This window comes from Cebidichthys violaceus, unplaced genomic scaffold, assembly GCF_023349555.1.
Source record: "Cebidichthys violaceus isolate CVI_PGR_0920_01 unplaced genomic scaffold, fCebVio1.0.p SCAF_3, whole genome shotgun sequence".
Lineage (NCBI taxonomy): Eukaryota > Metazoa > Chordata > Actinopteri > Perciformes > Stichaeidae > Cebidichthys > Cebidichthys violaceus.
Window position 1 is genome coordinate 2,522,099 of NW_027176483.1, and position 23,736 is coordinate 2,545,834.

A 23,736-nucleotide genomic window follows, 5' to 3' on the forward strand; every position below is an offset into this window, starting at 1 on the left:
CTTTCCTTTCCTCTTCCCTCCTCTCCTCTCTGTACTTTCCTTTTCTCTCCTTTTGCCCTTCTTTCGTTTCCTCTATGTTCCTTTTATATTCCTTTTCTTTTCCTCTCTTCTCTCCTCTTTGACATTTCCCTAACAACGACATGCTGTTTGCACTGTCCTTCCCTCTTCTATCATTTCCTTTCCTTTCACACTTCCTCTCCTCTAACTCTGCGCCTCGTCTCTCCCAGGATCAACTTTCCGATAGCGGTAGCCGTCCTCCCGCTGGAGTCCGTGCTGAGCCTGACTCTGTTCGGGGTGCTGAACCAGAACGCCGGTGGCTCCCCGGACTCCAACAGGCAGAGGAAAGCTCCAGAGCTGCTGGGCAAAGTCTCCATGCCGCTCTTTGACTTCAGACGGTGAGGAGAGAGAGAGAGAGAGAGAGAGAGAGAGAGAGATGAACGGCCGCCTGTGGAAAGATCCTCTCCGTTGACGTCCTTGTTGTTTATCGCTGACTGTGCTTTGCAGGGTTCTCGCTAAGGGCAGCAGGCTGCTGTGTCTGTGGACATCTGCCCAGGGAGCCGCCGCCGCCACCGCCGGTTCTACCGGCAACCGCAAGAGGGTTCCCACAGAGAGAATAGTACTCCAGGTATGCCTTAGTGTCGAAGCATCTTATTTATTTCGGACGAGAGGTCATTTGTTAACTGTGTCTTCTTGGATTCAAGTTCCTTCAGAGGAATAAACTTTTTTGGGGTGTTTTGTGCTGTCGTCAGGTGGACTTCCCCAGCTCGGCGTTGGACGTTTTGTACGTGGGACCAAAGGAAGAGCCCGGCCCGGAGCTCGACGCGCTGGAGGAACTGGACCCAGACCTGCGACGCAAACTGGAGAAGATCTGCAGCCGTGCTTCCAATTTTGGGTGAGAGAATCGCCCCGAAACCGACGGGTGTAGTTTATTTATTTGACGTAGTTTATTGTGAATTAGAATTGTGGTCCGTTGGCATTTTGTGGACTTAAAAGTACTCTGTGTCGTGAGAGTTTCAGAGACGGTATAGCTCTTCGGTCGTCTCTCAGACCACCCGAAATCCGTTGGACGTACGAGATTCATGAAGAGCTTTTTAAAAGATGCCACTGACTCTTGCCAGCCACGGCTCCCCATAAACGCCTGCTGCATGTTTTACTGCTGCAGCGCTGTTCTCTCCCAGCTGCTCCAGGCACAGCTGAAACTCTCTCTCTCTCTCTCTCTCTCTCTCTCTCTCTCCCTCTCTCTCTCTCTCTCTCCCTCTCTCTCTCTCTCTCTCCCTCTCTCTTTCTCTCTCTCTCTCCCTCTCCCTCTCCCTCTGTCTCTCCCTCTCTCTCTCTGTCTCTCTCCCTCTCTCTCTCTGTCTCTCTCCCTCTCTCTCTCTCTGTCTCTCTGTCTCTCTCCCTCTCTCTCACCCTCTCTCTCTCTCTGTCTCTCTCTCTCTCTCTCTCTGTCTCCCTCTCTCTCATCTCTCTCTCTTTCTCTCTCTCTCATCTCTCTCCCTCTCTCTCTCTCTCTCTCTCTCTCTCTGTCTCATCTCTCTCTTTCTCTGTCTCTCTCATCTCTGTCTCATCTGTCTCTCTTTCTCTCTCTCTCTCTCTCATCTTGCTCTCTCTGTCTCTCTCTCTCTGTCTCATCTCTCTCTTTCTCTGTCTCTCTCATCTCTGTCTCATCTGTCTCTCTCTCTCTCTCTCTCTCTCTCTCTCTCATCTCGCTCTCTCTGTCTCTCTCTCTCTGTCTCATCTCTCTCTTTCTCTGTCTCTCTCATCTCTCTCTCTGTCTCATCTGTCTCTGTCTCTCTCTCTCTCTCTCTCTCTCTCATCTCTCTCTCTCATATGCTCGCCCCACCAGCCAAATCCTCCTCCACCACTCTGCCAACATCCACGAGACTCAGCCAGCTCTTCAGCACAGAGCTCTCTCTCTCTCTCTCTCTCTCTCTCTCTCTCTCTCTCTCTCTCTCTCTCTCTCTCTCTCTCTCTCCGCCTGCTGTCTGTCCGGCCCATTCATGTCTCCAGCCTTTGGGCCTCACTGCGGTTCGCTGCTCTGCTGTGTGTCGTGTCAGTGTGTGGGAGATATTCCATCGGCCCGTGAGGGAGAGATGTTTAGTTTTTATCTCTACAGGATCAGGGTCCAGGTACAGACCAGCAACCCCGGCGTCGTCATAGAGGCAAAATGCTATCAGACAGAGATATTCAACTTAAAGCACTGCTTCAAAAGGCGACTCGGTGCTTTCCGTCGTACCTCGAGTTTCACATTGCGTGTTTAAGACATGTTGTTTCCTTACGTGACTCTCGAGTCTATGCTCTCTAACCCTCTGCAGATGTTGTCAGATGTTCTTGTGTTATTCTATTTAAGTGTTCTTTCTCTGTTGTCTGTTTTAAACATTACCGTTCCCCCTGCCAGGTGAACTCCTCGTTTGGCGTCGCTTGATATTTTCTGTTTGCTTTATTTTACAGCGTTGAAACCTAGAAGTAGTTTTTAAACACTGAAAGACAACGTATGACAACCTTTTTGAGTTGGTTCGATAAGACAAAGATGAATAACTCATCCGTGGGTGCAGTTTATTCACGTCTTTATTTAGCGTTTTTGTTTAACACCATCTCGTCCGTCTCCAGGCTGAAGAGGGCCGACCACCAGCTCCTCTGGGACCATCGGCTCCACTGTCGGAAGGACCACCCCAGCAGCCTCCCTAAGGTGCTGGCCAGCGTGCCCAGCTGGGACTGGGCCAGCATGGCTCACATCCACTCCCTGCTGCACCACTGGCCCCCTCTGCCCCCCGTCACTGCGCTGGAGCTGCTCGAGTCAAAGTACGCACTGTGCTGAAGACGTAAAGTTCATTACGAGAAACTAGTTCCACAACTGAGTCGTTCTAATACCGACGCTTCTACATGACCTGCATGAATAAATTAGACTATCTCCGAGAATATTGTCTATTTCTATGTAGTTATTCTTAATGAATTCAGAAGCACTGAACTCAGGGAACCCCATAATGGAAGTTATAAATATTTAAAACATGTTGTGAACCATGCAACAAAATTATTATTTTTTTAAATATAGTGTACGGTTAGTACATTTTTTTAAATATATTTGCTCTTTTTACTTCTACTTCTACTTCCTTTTTAAAAATATTCAAACATTTTTTTTATGTTTAAAAGTCAACTTTTTTTCACTTTGTTTCACTTTTTCTATTTGTTTCACTTTTGTTTCTTTGTTTCACTTTGTTTCACTTTTTCCACTTTTTTACTTTGTTTCTCTTTGTTGCACTTTTTCACTTTGTTGCACTTTTTCTCTTTGTTTCACTTTTTTACTTTGTTTCTCTTTGTTTCACTTTTTCACTTTGTTTCTGTTTCACTTTGTTTCACTTTTTTACTTTGTTTCACTTTTTCACTTTGTTTCACTTTTTTACTTTGTTTCTCTTTGTTTCACTTTTTCACTTTGTTTCTGTTTGACTTTGTTTCACTTTTTTACTTTGTTTCTCTTTGTTTCACTTTTTCACTTTGTTTCTCTTTGTTTCACTTTTTCACTTTGTTTCACTTTTTTACTTTGTTTCTCTTTGTTTCACCTTTTCACTTTGTTTCACTTTTTCACTTTGTTTCTCTTTGTTTCACTTTTTCACTTTGTTTCACTTTTTTACTTAGTTTCTCTTTGTTTCACTTTTTCCACTTTGTTTCACTTTTTCACTTTGTTTCACTTTTTTTACTTTGTTTGTCTTTGTTTCACTTTTTCACTTTGTTTCTCTTTGTTTGTCTTTTTCACTTTGTTTCACTTTTTTACTTTGTTTCTCTTTGTTTCACTTTTTCACTTTGTTTCACTTTTTTACTTTGTTTCACTTTTTCACTTTGTTTCACTTTTTCACTTTGTTTCACTTTTTCTCTTTGTTTCACTTTTTCACTTTGTTTCACTTTTTCACTTTGTTTCTCTTAGTTTCACTTTGTTTCGTGTGTGTGTGATTAACATGTGTACATATATGTGTTTTAATGTTGTAGGTTTGCAGATACAGAAGTAAGAAATGTGGCTGTTAGCTGGATTGAGAAGAGCAGTGACGATGAGCTGACTGACTACCTGCCACAGCTAGTTCAGGTACGGCTAAGAATCCACGATACTCTACGACACTCGCTCTCGTGTGTCGCCCATTCGTGACGCTTTTCTCTTCCGTCGTCCCCCCCCCCCCCCCGAACAGGCGCTAAAGTTTGAGTGTCACCTTAAGAACGGCCTCGTCATGTTCCTGCTGTCCAGAGCGCAAGGCAACATCAACATTGCCCACTACCTCTACTGGTGAGTCCGCAGCGGCACTGGAGATGCAACCGGTTGTCCCAACTGCTTTCAAACGCACTTTGGGGAAAGCTACTGTCCAGGATGATGGTGTCCTTTTTAAATGTCGGCTGTTGTTGTTGTTGTTGTGGTGTAATGGCTGCAGGCTGCTGAAGGACGCTGTGCAGGATCCTGCCTGGGGACGGCGCTACGAGCGAGTGCTGGGTGCCCTGCTGTGCCTGTGCGGAGTCAAGCTGAGGGCCGAGCTGGAGAAGCAGACTCGCCTGGTCACCCTGCTGGGAGCCGTGGCCGAGAGGGTCCGACAGGCCGGGGGGTCTACGCGACAGGTTAGTGTGTGTGTGTGTGTGTGTGTGTGTGTGTGTGTGTGTGTGTGTGTGTGTGTGTGTGTGTGTGTGTGTGTGTGTGATCTGACTGTATTATTCTACGTTATACAACTCAGTTAAAGACAGGAAACAGGTCGCTCTATCTTGTCCGTGTGTTGTAACATTTCTGTGTTTTTGTATTTTGTTTGTGTGTTCAGGCGGCGCTGCAGGAGGGCCTTGAAAACGTTCAGAACTTTTTCCAGAGGAACAGCTGCCGGCTGCCCCTCAGCCCCAGTCTGGTGGCTAAAGAGCTAAACATTAAGGTAATACACACACACACACACACACACACACACACACACACACACACACACACACACTGACAGGCTATGAATAATGACATTAACAGTAGTGAGTTCATAACTGCAACATTAAATAGAAGCAGCAGAATAAGAAAACCTCAAAAGAAACAAAAACGGCTCCGTACTCTTTATAGAACTACTGTGGTTCAGACCAGGAAATGAGCTCATTTAAGCTACAAGTTTCACCAAAATATAAAACACATGCATGCGTATATTCTCAAAAATCTGACACAGACATTCATCACAGATCATTCTAAAGACGGTCACTAAAAGTAATTGCGGGCGATTAAAGGAGCTTCAGACCTTCCTCTGGTGATTCATCACTGTGTGCACCTCGGGCTTTATAGAGGCGCTCATAGATTAATAGGTAGTTAAATGTAGAGCCTAGTGAGACCTCTATTATGTGGGCATGATCCATATGCAATTACTCATTGGTTAGGTGACAGAAAACCACCGATTTGACATATTTTTAGAGGCTCAAAATAAATCAAAGGCAACCGTAAAGAGAGACATGACTAGAGGCTGTTATGAATACAAACAACGGAAAGTAGTGCAGAAGAATAAAATCATAACTCTGTGTGTGTGTGTGTGTGTGTGTGTGTGTGTGTGTGTGTGTGTGTGTGTGTGTGTGTGTGTGTGTAGGCCTGCTCCTTCTTCAACTCCAACGCAGTTCCTCTCAAGCTGGCCCTGGTGAACGCCGACCCACTGGGAGAGGAGATCAATGTTATGTTCAAGGTACTGCACCCCCCCCCCACACACACACACACACACACACACACACACACACACACACACACACACACACACACACACACTGTTTTGAAATGAAAACCACATGAACAGCCGTTGTGATATGGTACACACACACACACACCTGAGAACTGGTTCTTGTGTACCTTTCACACACACACACTAGTTTAAAGTAGGGAGTTGTCATCAGCTACATCAAAACTTGTTTTATTAAACCAACTGCCGTTTGAGACGCTCCTCATCTGAACACACTGCGCCCCCTGGTGGCTGAAGGAGTGAAATCCAACCGGCGCCGATAGAAGCGTTGGCGTAATTTCGTCTCTCTTGTTGGCGCGTCAGGTCGGAGAGGACCTGAGGCAGGACATGTTGGCCCTTCAGATGATCCGCATCATGGACCGCATCTGGCTGCAAGAGGGGCTGGACCTCCGCATCGTCAACTTCAAGTGCATCTCCACCGGCAAGGACAAAGGTATAGCGCGGACCATTTTGATCATTGACCTGACGTGCCCTCGCGTCGAGTGTTTGATACAAGTCGTGATGTTTTCTGTTCAAGGCATGGTGGAGCTGGTGCCGTCCTCCGACACCCTGAGGAAGATCCAGGTGGAGTACGGCGTCACCGGATCCTTCAAGGACAAGCCGCTGGCCGAGTGGCTCCGCAAGTACAACCCTGCGGAGGACGAGTATGAGAAGGTACGGAAAACAAAAACACATAAAGCATACGCCATGAATCTCAGTGACGCCGCTGAGCTGCTCTTTTTTTCAGGTGTGAACTAGTGCGAGTGAAAATGGCTGAAACAGTCAAACCATGATGTTCCGTTGACGCAATTATTTGCCTCTGTGGGAGTTAAGAAACACACCGTTTATGTTCTCCTGAAGTTTTATAGCAGTCGTACAACCCTGTGACTTTTTTGACGCCTATAAACGTGAAACTTTACTCCGCGCTCGTGACCTCTGACCCCCCCGGGGACAATCTGCTGCGCAAAACATCGACCCTGAGCAGGAATTAAACTGCTCTTCACATACACTCTTCCCCTTCTTCTTCTCTTTTTTTTTAGGCGTCGGAGAACTTCATCTACTCGTGCGCGGGATGCTGCGTGGCCACCTACGTGCTGGGCATCTGCGATCGCCACAACGACAACATCATGCTGCGCTCCACTGGCCACATGTTCCACATCGACTTCGGCAAGTTCCTGGGCCACGCCCAGATGTTTGGCAGCTTCAAAAGGTGAAAATCAGATAAGCTTCTGAACGCGTGATCGAAAAAAAAAAAAAACGCGCTTCGGTGTGCAATCGGGGTTGAAAGGTCTTTTCATGAGGGTGTTTACTACCAGGTAAGTTATCAGATACTGGGTGTAAGGTCACACCGTGGGCCCCGCCCTACTGCCACGCTTGTTTTTAGCCTCTGAGCATCTCCCCCTGATATATTCAGAGGCTTTGTAGTGACTTGCTTCAGGGTGTCCCTGCGGTAGCTTTAAGTGTGTTGCATTCACTCTTTATAATAAACTAAAGATCTTTAATCACTTTTTGAGGTCTCTCTCCTTCCTTCCTTCCTTCCCTTCCTCCCTCCCTCCTCAGGGACCGCGCTCCGTTCGTCCTGACCTCTGACATGGCGTACGTCATCAACGGAGGCGAGCGTCCCACCAGTCGCTTCCAGCTGTTCGTAGACTTGTGTTGCCAGGCCTACAACCTCATCCGCAAGCACTCCGGGCTTTTCCTCAACCTGTTGTCACTGGTGAGACGGAACACACACGCGCACACACACACACACACACACACACACACACACACACACACACACACGCACACACACACACAACCCATAGATCTGTGACAAATACGTCGACGGGGACGTCTTCAGATGTCTTGTTTTGTCCAACCCGACAGTTCAAATCCCCCCAAATATTCAGTTTCAGATTATACGAAATCAGAGAAAAGCGGCAAATCTTCACGTTAAAGAAGCTGAATCTAGAGACAATGAGGCCTTTTGTTCTTTGGAAAAATGTACGTCATTTATGTCAAATTGATGTCATTGTCTGTATGAAGTGATGGGTGATAACTGGGTACGTCTCTGTGTCTCTGTGTCTCTGTGTCGTAGATGACGTCCTCGGGCCTCCCAGAGCTGACCGGCTCTCAGGATCTAAAGTACGTGTTTGACGCGCTGCAGCCGCACAACACGGACGCCGAGGCGACCATCTTCTTCACCAGGTAAAACAACATAAATCGGCAGGTTGGACAACTGTTGGACAACCTCAAAGCTGTGCGGGAAAGAGGAGGAATCAATCTCTCGTCTGAAGTATTCACATTTGCACAGCTGCTATTTTGGCCAGAGCTGTTTTTTATTTTGAGAAGAGTTGAGTTCAAGGACAATTCTGTTTTTCTTCCTCCTGCTACGAAGTGAAGATCCAGCAGGTGGCGATATAAGCATAGGAAGGGAAAGCTGCCGTCTCACATTCCAGCAACAACAAACACACACATGAGAAACACCATCACGCTGACCTTGTCCTCCTTCTTTTCCACCTCTCCAGGCTGATAGAGTCCAGTCTGGGCAGCGTCGCCACCAAGTTCAACTTCTTCATCCACAACCTCGCCCAGCTGCGATTCTCCGGCCTGCCGGCCAACGACGAGCCCATCCTGTCGTTCTCCCCGAAGACGTACACCCTGAAGCAGGAGGGCCGCATCGCCCACGCCTCCATCTTCTCCTTCCAGAAGAGATACAACCCCGACAAGCACTACGTGAGTTCCGCCCGCGTCGTGTCGCGTGTTTCCGTGTCGCATCTCTTGGATGTGTAAACCGTTAAAAAACCCCGGGGTCACGCTGTCCCCCCTGCCTTGTCCTCTCTGTGCAGACGTACGTGGTGAGGCTCCTGAGGGAAGGTCAGAACGAGCCCCAGTTCGTCTTCCGCACTTTCGACGAGTTTCAGGAGCTCCACAGCAAACTCATCATCCTCTTCCCGCTCTGGAAGCTGCCGAGGTAAAGCGTCTCCTCCGACCCTCTGCCTCCATTACTGATCGGATGTTTTGAAGTAGGGTTGCATGAGGTACTCCTTCTTAGTAAGTGTTGTAACCTACAGTAACGGTCGGCATGCCCCGAGTTGGGAGAATCGGATAGAACCGGCACGGGAGCAAAGCAGCACACTGCTGTGGAAGAGGGCCGTCGCCGCCTCCATCGGTTACTTTGTCTGCGTTATTGTTGACGAACACTTGGTTACGTGGAATGTCCTCCCCCTCCCTCCCTCCCTCTCTCTCTCTCTCTCTCTCTCTCTCTCTCTCTCTCTCTCTCTCTCTCTCTCTCTCTCTCTCTCTCTCCTCTCGTCTCTAGTTTCACCAACAAGATGGTGCTCGGTCGCACCCACATCAAAGACGTGGCAGCCAAGAGGAAGCTGGAGCTCAACAACTACGTCCACAACCTGATGAGGAGCTCCACCGAGGTCACCCAGGTAACGCTCGGTCATCGGTACGCTCGGTATCGAGTGCCGGTCGGTGAAAGTAATCCCGCGATCTCTCCGTCCTCTAGTGCGACCTGGTCTACACCTTCTTCCATCCGATCGCACGGGACGACAAGACGGAAGGCTTGGATGCGACGCCCAAAGCGCCAGGTAAGTAAAACCCCATCCTCACGCTGGTTAGGACGGGATTTGGCGAGTATTGTTGCTATTTATTTTGGGTAACTAAGAGGAAAAAGGCCGTGTTGATGAGTGATGGGTGGTGTCCGACTGTTGCAGAGCCTCCGCCGAGTCCCACTTCTGGTCGTGTGGAAGGAGAAGTGAAGCTCTCCATCTCCTACAGGAACAGCAATCTCTTCATCATGGTCATGCACATCAGGGATCTGGTAAAACGGCCGGATGGCTCCAGATGCTGCTTCGACAGACGTGCCGTCTCCTTTCGTTCGTCTGTCCGTTGTCTCATGTTCTGAATCCGTCTCCGCAGGTCTCTGAAGAAGGAGCGGATCCCAATCCGTACGTGAAAACCTACCTGCTTCCAGATCCACACAAGACCTCCAAACGCAAGACGAAGATCTCGAGGAAAACCAGGAACCCTACTTTCAATGAGATGGTTAGGAAACAAGATCTCGCCTACATGCGTACACCTGATGTGTTTAGTCCTGAAGCGCTTCATTCACGCCACTCTGTTCCTCCTCTTCCTCCTCTTCCTCCTCAGTTGGTGTACAGCGGCTACAGCAAGGAAACCCTGGGCCTGCGGGAGCTTCAGCTGAGCGTGCTCAGTGCCGAGTCGCTGCGCGAGAACTACTTCCTGGGCGGCATCACGCTCCGACTCAAAGACTTTGACCTCGGCAAGGAGACGGTGAAGTGGTACAAACTCACGGCCGTCCCCTACTTCTAACCCCACGAAGCCCCGGGGACGACTCCGGACGAAAAGCTGCATTCTGATCATAACGGGGGGGGGGGGGGGGGGCCTTACTTGAAAATACCAGTCACTTCACACAGACACCATTCTCATTTATTGGTTTATTTAAAGCTTGTGTGGACGAATCGAGGATTTTCTGACGTGAAATTAGACGTCCGAGCATTTAAAATCGTAATAAACCAAAACGCACCGTTTCTTCCACACGAGTGATGTCGTCATCAATGCTCTTTGTTGCTGAGAAACGTGCATCAATAAGTACGTTTGTGTCGAGATCGCCGACCGGCCCGATTCCACACGAGGTGTTCTCACGGCGTCAGACGAGGTTGAACGGCACCCGCTCGCCATGAGGATCGCGTGGCTTCACTGGTTATTCTCATATGACGTGAATGCAGACTTAAAAAAACGCCCTGAAAGGACGAGCGAACAGTCCGCTTCACAAACCCTCAAAGCGGAGCCCGCTCTCCGTTCGGCTCCATTTCTCTCTTCAACTAATCAAGGTCGTTTCTGTGACAAACGACCTTCACTTATTTTCTCTCTCTCTTTTCTCTCTCTTCTTTTTTCTCCTAAACTATAACAAAGAGCTGTAATGTTTTGTACATTTTTGATATTAGAGGACCAAAACTGGCTTACTATGAGAAGAGTATATATAGATTGATAACATTTATTTTTTAAGGAATAGATAAAGAAAAAAAAGGAGGGGGGAGGGGGTTCATTTTTACATGTTTCCTTTAGTTTATGTTCTATTTAGACAGGTAGGAGGGTCGTCGGGGCTCAGACACTTCTGGGTGGAGTAGTCCCAACTCAGCGGGTTCCAGGAGATCAACGGCGACCTTTTTAACGATTCCCCCCCGAGAACGTGCCAAAAGTAACGAAGAAGGCCGGCCGATCAAACCACTTGTCCCACGCCGGGAGCCGACCAGGGTGCCTTTGTTTGTGCTCACAATCCCTTTTTAATGCTCGACTTGGCCTTAATGCTATATTTATATATATATATATATATATATAAATATATTTTATTAACTATGTGATATGTCCTTATTCTAGAAAAATCTATATTCTCTAAAGCTAAATCAGTAGTTCTGACAGAGCGGGTCCGGCGCCGTAAAGGTTTTTTTTTTGTACCAGTGGTCCACTAACTGCACACTACCGGGTCTCTCTGGTTTTCACACGGCACGCCTTTTTTTTGAGGGGGAATTTGTATCGTAAGCTTTGAAACCACGCTCTTGCCGTGTGCTTTTTTTTTTCCGATGGAGAGGCTGGTGGTCTCACCCGCTGACGCTGATCACGAGTCCATTAAAACCCATAATTCAGACTTCTCAGTTAATGAGTTTTAAAACTGGTGAGTCTGGTGGACGTGAGGCGGTGTGACGACGCCGCGATGAGTTTACTGGGTAGAAATGTTAGCAGAATCCACTGCCGGTGAAGTCCAGGTCCAGACAGGTTGTCATGACGCTGAAGTGAGAAGAAGAAGACTGGCGCTGAAAAGGCGACTTTAACTTAAACCATCTTCACACAAACACAAAAAAAGGGAACAAGATTCTTAGCTGCTTTCCTCTCCCCTCGCTTACTACACATCTAAAGTTGTTATTAATGTTTAATAAAGAATTTGAATTTATCTGAAAAGGGTTGGTTTTTTTTATAGAGAAGATTCTACAAGACAATTTTGATCTGAGAGCATCACTCACACGATGAGTACTAGTGACTCGATCCACTCTTTTAGTGACTGTACAGAGGAAGCGAGCAGCGTTTGTATTAACATGGCCAGTTATTTATTCCTAATTGGTGACCTGTAACCCTGAACGGATCGGTGTGTACTGTAATCCCTCTTTCCTAAAAGCAAATTAAATGTTTTTTTGGAACAAATATGATGTGTGCCTCTTGTGTTTCTGTTGTGTGCAACGGGACGGGTATGGGTGACATTTGTATAATTGATTAGGGCTTTTGGCACAGGACTCCTCCACGGCCTCTTAAAACCCATACAGTTTAAATGACACAAAATAAATAAATATATATATATATTTATATATATATATGTATAAATAAATATATTTATATATATATATATATATATAAATATATATATATATAAATATAAATATATATATATATATATATATTTATATATATATTAACCTTCCAGCTTGCTTTGCAGAGGCAGTATTTTAGCCTTATCAGCAATAATAATACAATAAATGTTTTAGTTATTGTGTTGCAGTAGAAGCACATTGTTACAAAGTTTAAACAAGATTCATAACAAACCTGAAAAATGTACAATTATACAAAAACTGCGGAGGGATATTCAGTTGGGGACTATTTTTAGTTTCGTCTAAAAAAATGGATTTACGTTAAAAATGCGTAACAAAACATAAATGTTGTAATACTTCGATGCTACACGTAATACACGATTTAATCAATTGTGTCTTTTCTTAGTTGCTTTCAGACTACGAGGAATTATGTTATGTCGAATGACTCGACGCCGTGACGCAATGACGCAGCACAAAAAAAAGCGTCATTGCGTCACTTCCGGCGCAAGCGCAAAATACCATTTTCTGTCGCGTGTGCGGCCTCTCTTCCTCTACCGCCATCATGGGTCGCATGCACGCTCCCGGGTGAGCTCTCGTTTCACGATTTTAAGTCGAAATACTGTGTCGACAGACTGCTTTTGGCGGCACCAAATCGCATGTGAACACGTTATGGATGTCCGAGGAGCATTTTTGGGCGATTTAATTCCAGTTTAGAAGCCAGAAAATAACTTGTAATATACGGACCCGCATTCTCGACATCCATCTCTACGGCTAGCTAACTAGCTAGCTAGCTTACTCAAGCTAACGGCGCTGGCAGCGCACCGCGATTCTGCTGCTAGACTTTGTCTTCCATGGTAGACAGTGATACACAGTGATATACTTACACGTCCACAGACAAAATGCAGGGTTATTTACGTGAAACCTATTAAACGAAAGCACTAAAACGTTTACATTCCCAACAGTCAGCGCTAACACGAGTAGAAGTAGCTAGAAGCTAACGTTAGCCCAGCCATCAACCTTCAGCAGGTTTGCAGATAAGCTCGCTAACGTTACCGGAACCGTTTTTAAACATGCTTTTAACGTTTGCCTCCACGATGCGTGTTAACTAAACCTGCGTTTGTTTCCCTACAGAAAGGGCTTGTCCCAGTCAGCTCTGCCTTACAGGCGCAGTGTCCCCACTGTAAGTAAACGTGAACACAAAAAACTCCTATTTATTGTGTCTCAAACGTGTTTCTGGACTACTTTTTGATTCCGTTTGTTAATCGTGTAAACATCCCTTGCAGTGGCTGAAGCTCACATCTGATGATGTCAAAGAGCAGATCTTCAAGCTGGCCAAAAAAGGCCTGACCCCCTCTCAGATCGGTAAGTGTCCCGATGTGTATAGTTGTATTAAATCACATTTAAATTACAGTGTGTGTGGTTTAGGTGTATTTACCTACCTTTCTCTCACGGGTGTCTTCATACCAGCTGTTCAATTTGCAACAGAATTGCAGCATAATGGTGTTTTTTTCTTCTTCTAATAAAATCATTTAGCCGATATATTTGGCTTGTTTAAAAAGCATTAAAATAAAAAAGGATCTGTCCATCTCTGTTGGCTAATATAGAAGCAGCGAAATTGACAAATTAAACCAGGTGTTGTAGATCAAATGTCACCAGAGTCGATATTAATTTCATCAACCATGTCTCTGTTATAGACCTGTTCTATCTCCAAACAAGAGCATCTTTGAGTGTTAAACCAATTCAACTGTCAGATTGAAATAAGGATTCCCGGCTTGATTAAATAAGAGCATATCCCCGGCTCCTGATCCACTAGTCTCATGTCAATGTGTCCTTGAGCAAGACATTTAACCCCCAAAATTGCTCCTGTAGCTGCGTTTACGGTGTGTAGATAGATACTGAATTGTAAGTTGCTTTGGATGACAGCGTCTGATAAATGACTGTAATGTAATCTATGGGGGACTATATCTTCCATAGGAATGTTAACTGTAGGACAGGACAGGTGAGACTAAGCACAGTCTCTCTGGTCAGTAATCTGTCCACACATGGAGACAGTATAAGAACAGGTGTCTCATGAGAACCAGGGACTGCTAAAGCACACCTACTTTAGTGGACTCATCAAGGTGCACCTTTTTTACATTATTTGCTATGATTTCATACTATAGCAGCTCATCATGGACACGTATGTTAGTTCTGAATCTTCATGACACAAAGTAGACCCGTTGACATTGATTTGAGGTGAGCAGGGAGTCTTTGTTGTCTCCGTCTGTACGTGGAGGAGCAGGTCTGTTTCTTCTGGTCCCCGGTGCAAAACAAAAAGAACAAGTGATGCAACCTTCAGCGGGAGTGAAGCGTGCGTTCAGACTGAGCACCGGGTGCCGACAACAAGACGAGAAAACAAAGATGCAGTCAAATAGAAACGGTGTCAAATTTGACTAAAATTCTTACCTCAATATTTGAACTTTAATGAGTAGACGGGGTATCTTTAGGTTTAAGATTTAACTGATTCTATAACTGTAGAGTGATTCCTGTGATCTGTTTGTAACACTGTGCGTTAAAAGATGCACAAATCATTGTCCTACTCTTCCCTCTGTTGAGAGCAGTGATATTTCTGTTGTGCTAGAAAACAGTTGGAGGTAAATTAACAGAGTGGCTACCTGGTGCCACATCTGCCAGTCCCCTTCACACAACTAAACTATAGAAAAAGTACCTGTTATTTCCTACAGATGTAGCTGTTATGAATTGGGTTAACTGCCTTCCTGGAATTAATGTTTGGAGTCATTTATAACCAAATCTATAGGTTGTTTAAATTTCTTTCTAATTTGTGTTTTTAAGCTTTTGACGTAAATGTGAAAGCGCATCGGTGGGGTTAGTTTAGATGGAGTAAATAAACTCCGGTTGTCTATAGACCCCGTCGTGGCGGATGAATACAGCGGCGTACACCGTCCACATTTTTAAGCCCCGTTTCTGTCGCCTCGTCCAGGTGTGATCCTGAGGGACTCCCACGGTGTGGCCCAGGTACGTTTCGTCACTGGCAACAAGATCCTGAGGATCCTGAAGTCCAAGGGTCTGGCCCCGGACCTGCCCGAGGACCTCTACCACCTCATCAAGAAGGCCGTGGCCGTCAGGAAGCATCTGGAGAGAAACAGAAAGGTAAAAAAAAAAAGAAAGAGCCACCGGCGGTCACTCTGTGTTTTAAGAGGTCCATCTGGTGTAGATGGCTTCTGTCTCCTGAAGGCCTGGAACGTCTGCTTTATGTCTTTTATAGGACATGTGCTGAGTGACTGGGTTACAAAACATTAACGTGGAAATGCCACCGACTGTTTTGCACACATAACTTGGATAAGCAAAGGTGTTTTGGGAGTTACAAGGATTGAGTAGACTATTACAGTTTGTGTTTCAGCAGGAATGCATGTGTTGAATTTTGGCGTTTGTTTATGAATTTTGGAAGTTTTCATGGCTGGTTGCACATATTCAGTAATGCGGAATTCCCATAACATGTTTTTTTTTACTATACTTGCAGGACAAGGACGCCAAGTTCCGCCTGATTCTCACTGAGAGCAGGATCCACAGGCTGGCCCGCTACTACAAGACCAAGAGAGTACTGGCCCCCAACTGGAAGTAGTACGTATTGCTTCTGCTTTTTGGGAGGCTTTTCTTTTTTCTTTTCTTTTTTTAAATTCCATTTTGTTAAAAAATGACCACAAAGTTAAACTCTTATGATGTCATAGACTTGCTACTAACGCTGTGTGTGTGTGTGTGTGTGTGTGTGTGTGTGTGTGTGTGTGTGTGTGTGTGTGTGTGTGTGTGTGTGTGTGTGTGTGTGTGTGTGTGTGTGTGTGTGTGTGTGTGTGTGTGTGTGTGTGTGTGTGAAGATGCACAAATCATTGTCCTGCTCTTCCCTCTGTTGAGAGCAGTGATATTTCTGTTGTGCTAGAAAACATTTGGAGGTAAATTATCAGAGTGGCTACCTGGTGCCACATCTGCCAGTCCCCTTCACACAACTAAACTATAGAAAATGTAGCTGTTATGAGTTGGGCTTACTGCCTTTTTTTTGGAGTTTAATTCTACAGTAACGTCAGAATGGAGCCCCTTGACGTTGACCCTGTAGTGTGAACTAGTCCTGCGTTGTTGACCCTGTTTGAGTGCTTCCTCTGACGGCGTGTCTTCTCTTTGTCCACAGCGAGTCCTCTACAGCTTCTGCTCTGGTGGCATAAATCTCTACACTTTTTTGGATTAATAAAAAGATTTAAATTGGAAATGTTTCTGTTGTCTTTCTTCTAAAATGGTCACGTGTTCAGATCTTTGTTTTGTGAACTATTCAAATACATTTAAATCTATTAGGTGTTGTGATAAAGCAGACGTTTTCTGTTCATGAGGGAGTAAACCACGTGATTGTGACGCACACTTGATTTGAACTACACAAACTCCCACCGTTTTCACTTTCATCCCTTTTTATTGTCATTAAATCAGCGGTAGAGGCTGTTTAACGGGGTTTCCTGCCGGTGTTGGGGGGGGGGGGGGGGGGAAATTACTGGCAGTTTCCATGCGTCACACGTTACGTTACGTAACCCGAAGGCGCGGCTTGTTACGTGAGGGGCGGGGCTTCTCGGCGAGCGATAGCGCGCTCCTCCAATCGCAGCGCCGTCGCTCTACTACGTCACCGTTTTTTTACGTTTAAAAGGGACTGGTGTTGCAATCTCGAGACACTACGCTCCACTACTACGAACAACGAGAACACTGAGAAACATGGAGACAACACACGGGAGCGTTTGACGAAGGAGATATCCGAAAAATGGCGCACACTTGCCGGAAAATGACGCGACAGCACATCGACGCATATCGGTCACCGACTAATACTCGAAATCTGTTGGTTTTCGACGAGGAATACCAGAATACGTGAGGCTTTTTTTTTTGTTGTTGTTGTTGTTGGTCCGAGAAGAAGTAAAGATGGCTACGCTTGTTGGTTCCGAGAAGGCTTCTGAACGGACCGCGATGGAGAGGTTCGGTAGCGGAGGGATGGCGCTCCTGCCGTGGACTAAACAGATGCTCACGGTGCTGTGGGAGCAGCTACGACTGCTGGTCCAGGTCATATACTACACCTTCGTGTCCGGTAAGAACAGTAAAAAAAAAAAAAAAAAAAAACTTTATTAGTCATCGTAACCTTTGAGCCTTCATCGTTCTGTTCACTGGAAACTCCAGAGACCTTTGAGTCGGTACTTTTTGAATTAATACAAAACCCTGGTTTAACGCTCCACCGTTAATTCACAGCACAACGTCAACACAATACCCCGGATGGAGTTTGTTTAGGACCGTTTTTCATAAACGTTATCTAGTTTTTTGACGTTTATGTCATTATCCAGCTATTGTTCTTAGCATACTATCTCAGTATTAATACCTGTGAAGTCATGTGGTACTACAGTGATGTTTGTATTATTATGCTCTTATCTAATCAATCGTTTAATACCAGGAAACAAAGCAGCAGCATTTAGTTATAGATCATAATTCATCTCAATGTAACTTGAAATCATTCTAACGTTATTTTTTTTCTTCTCCCTCCAGTTTTCCAGATGTTCCGGTTCGAGGTCCACCTGAGAATCACAGACGAGACGGGTCAACACATCCAGCACATGACCACGGCGGCGAGCCCCACCGACTCCTTCCTGTTCTCCTCGCTGTTCGACGGCGACGTCGGCGGTTCGAACCCCCTCTCCAGCTTCTGCGCCGACGTGGGCGACTCCGCCGCCGAGGCCCTGCTGTCCACGCTGCGCGCCGACGACCTCTGCTGCGGACTGGTGGACGACTTTGTGTCCGGTAAAGACGACGGGCTCTTCCTGGGACACCAGTCCGGCTGGAAGATGGGTTTCCCCGGCGACTGGAACATCTTCGTGTCGAGCGGCGACAGCTCCGGCGACGGCGACGGCTGCCGTAGTAAAACCGGCGAGAAAGGCTCGAAGCAGGACGCTTCAGAAGAGGAGCGAACGTTCCTCTGGAGCAGCGAAGAAGACCAGAACCTAGTGGAGTTTGACAGTGAGGAGAGCAAGGCGCTCTGGGAGTCCCTGTCCAAGTCCAGTGATCCTTACAACCCCTTCTTCTTCTCCGCCTGCATTTCAACAAACACTAATATGGGGAGAAGTAAAGGCAACGCGACGGAGAGCGACGGCGACCTCGTGTCGGCGAGGAAGGCCGGCGAGGAGACGCCGGGGCCCCGGGGCCTGAGCGTCTGGGTCGGCCGCTCGGACAGCGAGAGCAGCTGGAGCAGCTGGACCAGTTCGGAGGGGTCCGGCGCCGGCGTGGACGAGGAGAGCGAGAGGCTCCTGGAGTTCTTCAGCAGCCCCGACGACCCCTACAACCCCATGTGCTTCACCGCCTGCACCTTCGGCACCACCACCACCGCGGCCTCCAAACAGCAGGCCTCGCTTCCTGCGCCTCCCTCCAGGTCGGACACGGGGGACAAGGAGAGCAGCGTCCCTCCTTCGTCCGAGGAAGACGACGAAGAAGAAGAAGAAGAGCAGCGGCTGTGGAAGTCTCTCGGCCAAAAGGACGACCCGTACCACCCTCTCAACTTCCAGGCCTGCCTGCAGAGCTCCGCGGCAACGACGCCGTCGTCCGGGGAGGATCCGGAAGACCTCGACGTCCGAACTCCACCGACGACGGGAAAGAAATGTGAAAAAGAGTCCAGAACGCCCCGAAAATCACCCAGAGCCACCAAGCCCCCGCTGACACCGAGGAAGCTAAAGCATCACTGTCATCCGGACCAAACCCTGGTGCCCTGGAGGAGAACGGGACGAACGGCACCGCAAACGCCAGAGGAGGAGCAGAGGGAAAACAAGACCAGCAGCACCCAGAAAAAGGTCCTTATCTAATAATAACAGGTTGTTAATCTAGCAGACGGGATTAGATGCAGCTCTGAAGGAAACCCTCGGTGGGATTTGAAGTAGAAAATAGTCTCCTCTGTAAATACAGCCGAGCAAATGAGCTTTGAACCACCGAGAGAAGAGATTAAAGTAACGCAGACAAAACACATTCTTTAGGGTATCGAGGGAATGCTGGTGATTCCAAAGCTTAAGAGCCACAGCTCTCACAGTGTACCGGTGTGAGCAGCATGCTAGCTAGGTGCATTCATGTCAGAGGAGTGTCCCGCGGTCGGGTGAGAGTTGAGTCACACACACACACACACACACACACACACACACACACACACACACACACACACACACACAGGCTGCACCGCGTTACGCTCAGCTGTTGTTTGTCGTCGGTTAGCAACGCCTGCCGGTCGCCATGACTAAGCCTCCGGCGAGTCAGCAGAGAGTTGGGCTTTTCCGCATCGGGCTGAATGTGAAGTTGCCGCAGCGTTGCGAGCAATTTGTCAAGAAACGTTGTGTGTCAGACTCAGAGAGGGAGGGGGGGGGGGGTGGTGATCCACGTTTAAATACCTTTTTCACTTGCATCAGTTGCAGGTTCTGAACCACATGGTTTTCATCAAAATGTGCTCATTTTCTGCTCTCTCTGGGTTTCAGGTGCGGTTTTCCCCCGAAGTCCAAGTCCACGTCATGCGGACCTGGCCGTTCGCTCGCCAGGCGTCTCGCAAAGGACACTGGGAAGAGATGGCGCGAGACCGGGACCGCTTCCGGAGGCGGGTCCGGGACGCGGAGCGGGTCATCGGCCGCTGCTTGGCCCCGCCCCACAGGGAGAGGGCGCGGGCGCGCCTGGAGGACGCCGGGCGTTCCCTTGAGAGCTCCTGATTGGTTGCAATGCAACCAGTGACTTTTGATTTAGGCCAATTTTAGGGATTTGATGTTAGGCCGACTTTTTGTAATGTTTCGGTGTGGAGTTGAACCGCCTTGTACCTCTGGAGGTTTTCTACATCCTGTGACTGTTGCACTGACTGACACTTCCTCATATTAACCTCAGCATCAACGTGTGGAATGTTGTTTTTGTATGCCTTATATACTGACCTAGTAATGTAACTTATTTATGCCCTATGGAGCTCGTTCATTTTGTACCGTTGTGTTTTCACGTGTGATCAAACCACAGTGGTGACTCTAGAAGTAGGAGGTGATGTCACAGCTTCTCGTTTCAGCATGACCCGTCGACATGAAGCTCTGCTTCCGTTCTTGTGCTTCTGTTCAGATGTTTTAGTTTGTTTGTTTTGAGTTTGGTCTTGTGTTTTTTCTTCTTTGATGGAACACTTTAGCAGCGTGGAGGTGGATATCTTTATTGTTATATTGACTGGAAAGGTTCAAACACTTTGACTCAAGACGCAAGGTCGCAAGTTTGTCATTCGGTGTTTTTGCCAAATCAATAAACGTTTGTTACTCTGTGTCACTGAGGGGGAGTTGTGTCCTTTTTGTTTGTTCTTCACACAAGACAAGACGGTTAACCCAGACTTACAATCACTTCCTGTTTGTGAGTCATGCTTGTGTGTCTGTTTTGATTCACTGGTCCATCTGGTGTGAGCCTAACAGGGAAGTGGAGACGGTACGCAATGTCCCCGAAGGACGTAAACAACACACACACACACACACACACACACACACACACACACACACACACACACACACACACACAGAGGGTCAACTCTTTTTGAAGGAGATGTGTGCAGTAGTGCACGTGTCGGCTGTGAGGACACACTCTTGGGAAATGTCCTCAACGAAAGGAACGGTGAGATGAAATCAATTCACAGTCAGTTGTTGTAAAAACATCGTATGTGTATCGCACAACAACACACAACAGTCTCAACAACACAATCTGCCGAAAGCAGCAGAAACAGACGGAGTTCCTGAAACAAAGTCATGTGACTTGACTTGATAGCGATCACCTTTAACCCAAAAACAAACCAGTTTGACCTCTCACCTGGTTTGGACACACTCAGTGTGTTCAGACTATTACTATATATATATATATATATACATATATATATACATATATACATATATATATATATACATATATATATATATATACATATATATATATATATATATATACATATATATATATACATATATATATACGTATATATATATACATGTATATATACATACATATATATATATGTGTAAATATACATACATATATATATATATGTATATATACATATATATATATATATTAAACATAATTAGTCACGGGACAAACAATATTAAATGTGTAGTTTTCGACTGATGACACAAATGTAAATGTTAGACGTAAACATGTTTGTTTAATATAAAGACGTAACAGAAGAGAAATGGTGAAATGCACTCACTGATGTTAAGACAACAGGTGTGTGTGTGTGTGTGTGTGTGTGTGTGTGTCGTCTAGACGTCTTTAGTCTGCAGCAGAACAAACACACTTCTTCATTGATTCATGTCGCCTCATTAGTTTTGTTTTTCTCAAATATTTAAGACTCAGTTAAAAGTGTAGAAATGATGAAAACACACATGGTTTTTTTAAAACACAGCCCTGCCTCATTTTTATGGCTCCTTCAAAGCTTGTACCTTGTGTGTGTGTGTGTGTGTGTCTCTCACACACACACACACACACACACACACACACACACACACACAGGAGCTTATAATTTCCCAGAGGGCCGTGAGTCTCCGAGCAGACTAACTGCTGTAAGGCTGTCGTAAGACAAGGGTTAAAAACACCAAGTATGATGAAATGACTTTCCAGAGGGATGAAATCAATTAGCAGCCGACCCCCCCCCCCCCCACACACACACACACACACACACACACACACACACACAGCATGGTGCAAAGGTGAGCAATTGCTGACAGTGTTGCCGTGTCGACCCAGCGGAGGGTCTTCTTCATGTTGTGCGTGTGATCGATCTCCTGCTGCTCTCGTCCACAGAAAACACGAAGGTCCTTCAAAATGAAATACGTGAAGACGAAGTTTAGTTTTGCTGTTTTGATATGAATATGAAAACCTTTCCGTGCTCTGTCAGCGTTTCACAGGAGAACCGTTGTCAAAGAACTGTTATCGATAATATTACATTTTAATTACACTGAGAATTGCCCCAACATCCACACATCTAAACCAACCGATCGGCCCAGAGGCCAGTCCTCAATATGAGCCTGAAGCTGGAATAGAGGGAACACAAAGAGAAATGTCCTGGTTTGATGTTTTTAGGGTCGAGATGTGTGATTAGCCTTTAGCCTTTTTCCAGCTCTGAAAGCTAATAAGTCAACATTAACTGCATCGTGTTTGGTGTCAAACGCCTCTTATTTGTTACTGATGTGTTTTTGATTTTGCATCTTTGGTGACGACATCATAACACGCTTTCCATGATGCAACCTCCAGGAATCATTCCTGTCAAAGCGTGTGCATTTTACAGACGCTTCGTCTTTGTTTCCGTTGACCTGAAGCTGGAAGCTGAGACGTGAAAAAAGACAAAACGGTAAAATCAGTTGTTCTTTGCTGTGTGAGGACAAAGGGATGGCTCCATTATCGCTCCCTCTTCTCCTTCTCCTTCTTTCCTTTCGAACCCATATCCTCTCTCTGTATCTTTGTCTCCCTCTCTCCTCCTCCTCCTCCTCCTCCTCCTCCTCCTCCTCCTCTTCATCCTCTCCCAGTATCATTAGCTCTGTGGCCTAGGCGACCCCCGTCTCCAGGCAACCGGCGGGAGTGGCGAGGCGTCGAAAGGATTGCAGGTGATTGCAGCAGCAGCAGAAGCGGCAGCAGCAGCAGCAGCAGCAGCAACAGCAGTGGGTTTCCACTCACACACACACACACACACACACACACACACACACACATGTGGTTGCCCCTCTCACTCGCCTGCCAGAGAGGGGTATCTCCTGGGTCACAATTAGCTGATGATGCAATCTACCAGCAGCTATTATGTCTGACACCAACGCACACAGACGGACTGCAGAAGGCAACAAAGCCCCAAATTCCTTGTTTATACAGTACATATAACCCATTTAGGATCCACGGGGGATCGACCGCTTTCACTTAGACTCACCTGGTCTGGCTCAGAGATTAAACAAGTGGACTTAAGGGGGGGGTCCCCTGTGAGGCCCTCAAGGGGGCTCCAGAAGCCCTCTGCAAATAAGAGGGAATGATTCACTTTAAGAGAGCGAGTGACGACCCCTTTGTATGCAACTCGTCCCCGTGATGATGATGATGATGATGATGAAGAAGAAGCTATGAATAGTGTGTGACGAACACCTATTTATTCCAACATGTGGTCATGAGGAGCAGCGTGTCTGACCCACAGGCTGAACACGGAGCGCTTACATCAGGCTGGCTGTATTTGTGTCAGTGGGTGAATTTCAATCGTTGAACCACGTCTCCTCTCTGGTACGTGAGGCAGCACACACACACACACACACACACACACACACACACACACGCCAGTGACTCAGCAAAAGGCCAAAGGTCACACTGCATCAGATTAGGTTAGATGGAAGAGGATCATTGTGTCATGATTAGAATTAAAGTGAAATGTGTCACTGGCTAAAATCTAGACAGTCAAAAAATAGCTGCCAAAGCAAAACCCTGTGAATCCAGAATAAAAGCAGTGTTAATAGAAGTATTCAGACCTTGTACATGAAGTAAAAGTAACATTACTACAGTTTGCAAACATGTGGTGCAGGAGCAGAAAAAAAAGGAAATACTCAAGTAAAGTACTACTCGAGTAAATGTACTCTACTTTCCACATGTGTTATCAA

General features: G+C 46.5%; 3 protein-coding genes and 2 non-coding genes across 7 annotated transcripts in view; all 5 read left to right on the plus strand.

Annotated features, from left to right (window-relative positions):
- Positions 1-11,909, plus strand: part of pik3c2a (phosphatidylinositol-4-phosphate 3-kinase, catalytic subunit type 2 alpha) — a 31,357-nt gene extending 19,448 nt beyond the window's left edge. For all 3 annotated transcript variants that reach the window (XM_068722383.1, XM_068722385.1, XM_068722384.1), the window contains 21 exons: positions 228-395; positions 505-625; positions 750-892; positions 2,611-2,802; positions 3,982-4,075; positions 4,176-4,270; positions 4,413-4,593; positions 4,788-4,892; positions 5,574-5,666; positions 6,021-6,150; positions 6,235-6,371; positions 6,737-6,906; positions 7,257-7,413; positions 7,777-7,886; positions 8,207-8,414; positions 8,528-8,652; positions 9,001-9,118; positions 9,196-9,277; positions 9,404-9,510; positions 9,609-9,734; positions 9,840-11,909. In XM_068722383.1, the coding sequence (XP_068578484.1) occupies positions 228-395; positions 505-625; positions 750-892; positions 2,611-2,802; positions 3,982-4,075; positions 4,176-4,270; positions 4,413-4,593; positions 4,788-4,892; positions 5,574-5,666; positions 6,021-6,150; positions 6,235-6,371; positions 6,737-6,906; positions 7,257-7,413; positions 7,777-7,886; positions 8,207-8,414; positions 8,528-8,652; positions 9,001-9,118; positions 9,196-9,277; positions 9,404-9,510; positions 9,609-9,734; positions 9,840-10,022 (2,845 nt within the window). In that variant the 3' untranslated portion in view covers positions 10,023-11,909. The remainder of the gene's footprint in view (positions 1-227; positions 396-504; positions 626-749; positions 893-2,610; positions 2,803-3,981; positions 4,076-4,175; positions 4,271-4,412; positions 4,594-4,787; positions 4,893-5,573; positions 5,667-6,020; positions 6,151-6,234; positions 6,372-6,736; positions 6,907-7,256; positions 7,414-7,776; positions 7,887-8,206; positions 8,415-8,527; positions 8,653-9,000; positions 9,119-9,195; positions 9,278-9,403; positions 9,511-9,608; positions 9,735-9,839) is intronic.
- A 685-nt stretch (positions 11,910-12,594) lies between these two features.
- On the plus strand, positions 12,595-16,328 carry rps13 (ribosomal protein S13). The gene is made up of 6 exons (XM_068723642.1): positions 12,595-12,655; positions 13,202-13,250; positions 13,354-13,432; positions 15,051-15,220; positions 15,591-15,691; positions 16,251-16,328. Exons 1-6 carry the CDS (start codon positions 12,633-12,635, stop codon positions 16,282-16,284), a joined length of 456 nt encoding a protein of 151 aa, XP_068579743.1. The 5' UTR covers positions 12,595-12,632; the 3' UTR covers positions 16,285-16,328.
- LOC137881997 (small nucleolar RNA SNORA19) lies at positions 14,629-14,759 on the plus strand. The gene has a single exon (XR_011103911.1). It is a non-coding gene; the product is annotated as a small nucleolar RNA SNORA19 (small nucleolar RNA).
- Positions 15,943-16,073, plus strand: LOC137881996 (small nucleolar RNA SNORA19). The gene has a single exon (XR_011103910.1). It is a non-coding gene; the product is annotated as a small nucleolar RNA SNORA19 (small nucleolar RNA).
- A 426-nt stretch (positions 16,329-16,754) lies between the features above and the next one.
- LOC137881614 (protein phosphatase 1, regulatory subunit 15B) lies at positions 16,755-20,402 on the plus strand. The gene is made up of 3 exons (XM_068723626.1): positions 16,755-17,180; positions 17,630-18,921; positions 19,591-20,402. Exons 1-3 carry the CDS (start codon positions 17,018-17,020, stop codon positions 19,813-19,815), a joined length of 1,680 nt encoding a protein of 559 aa, XP_068579727.1. The 5' UTR covers positions 16,755-17,017; the 3' UTR covers positions 19,816-20,402.
- The last annotated feature ends 3,334 nt before the right edge of the window (positions 20,403-23,736 follow it).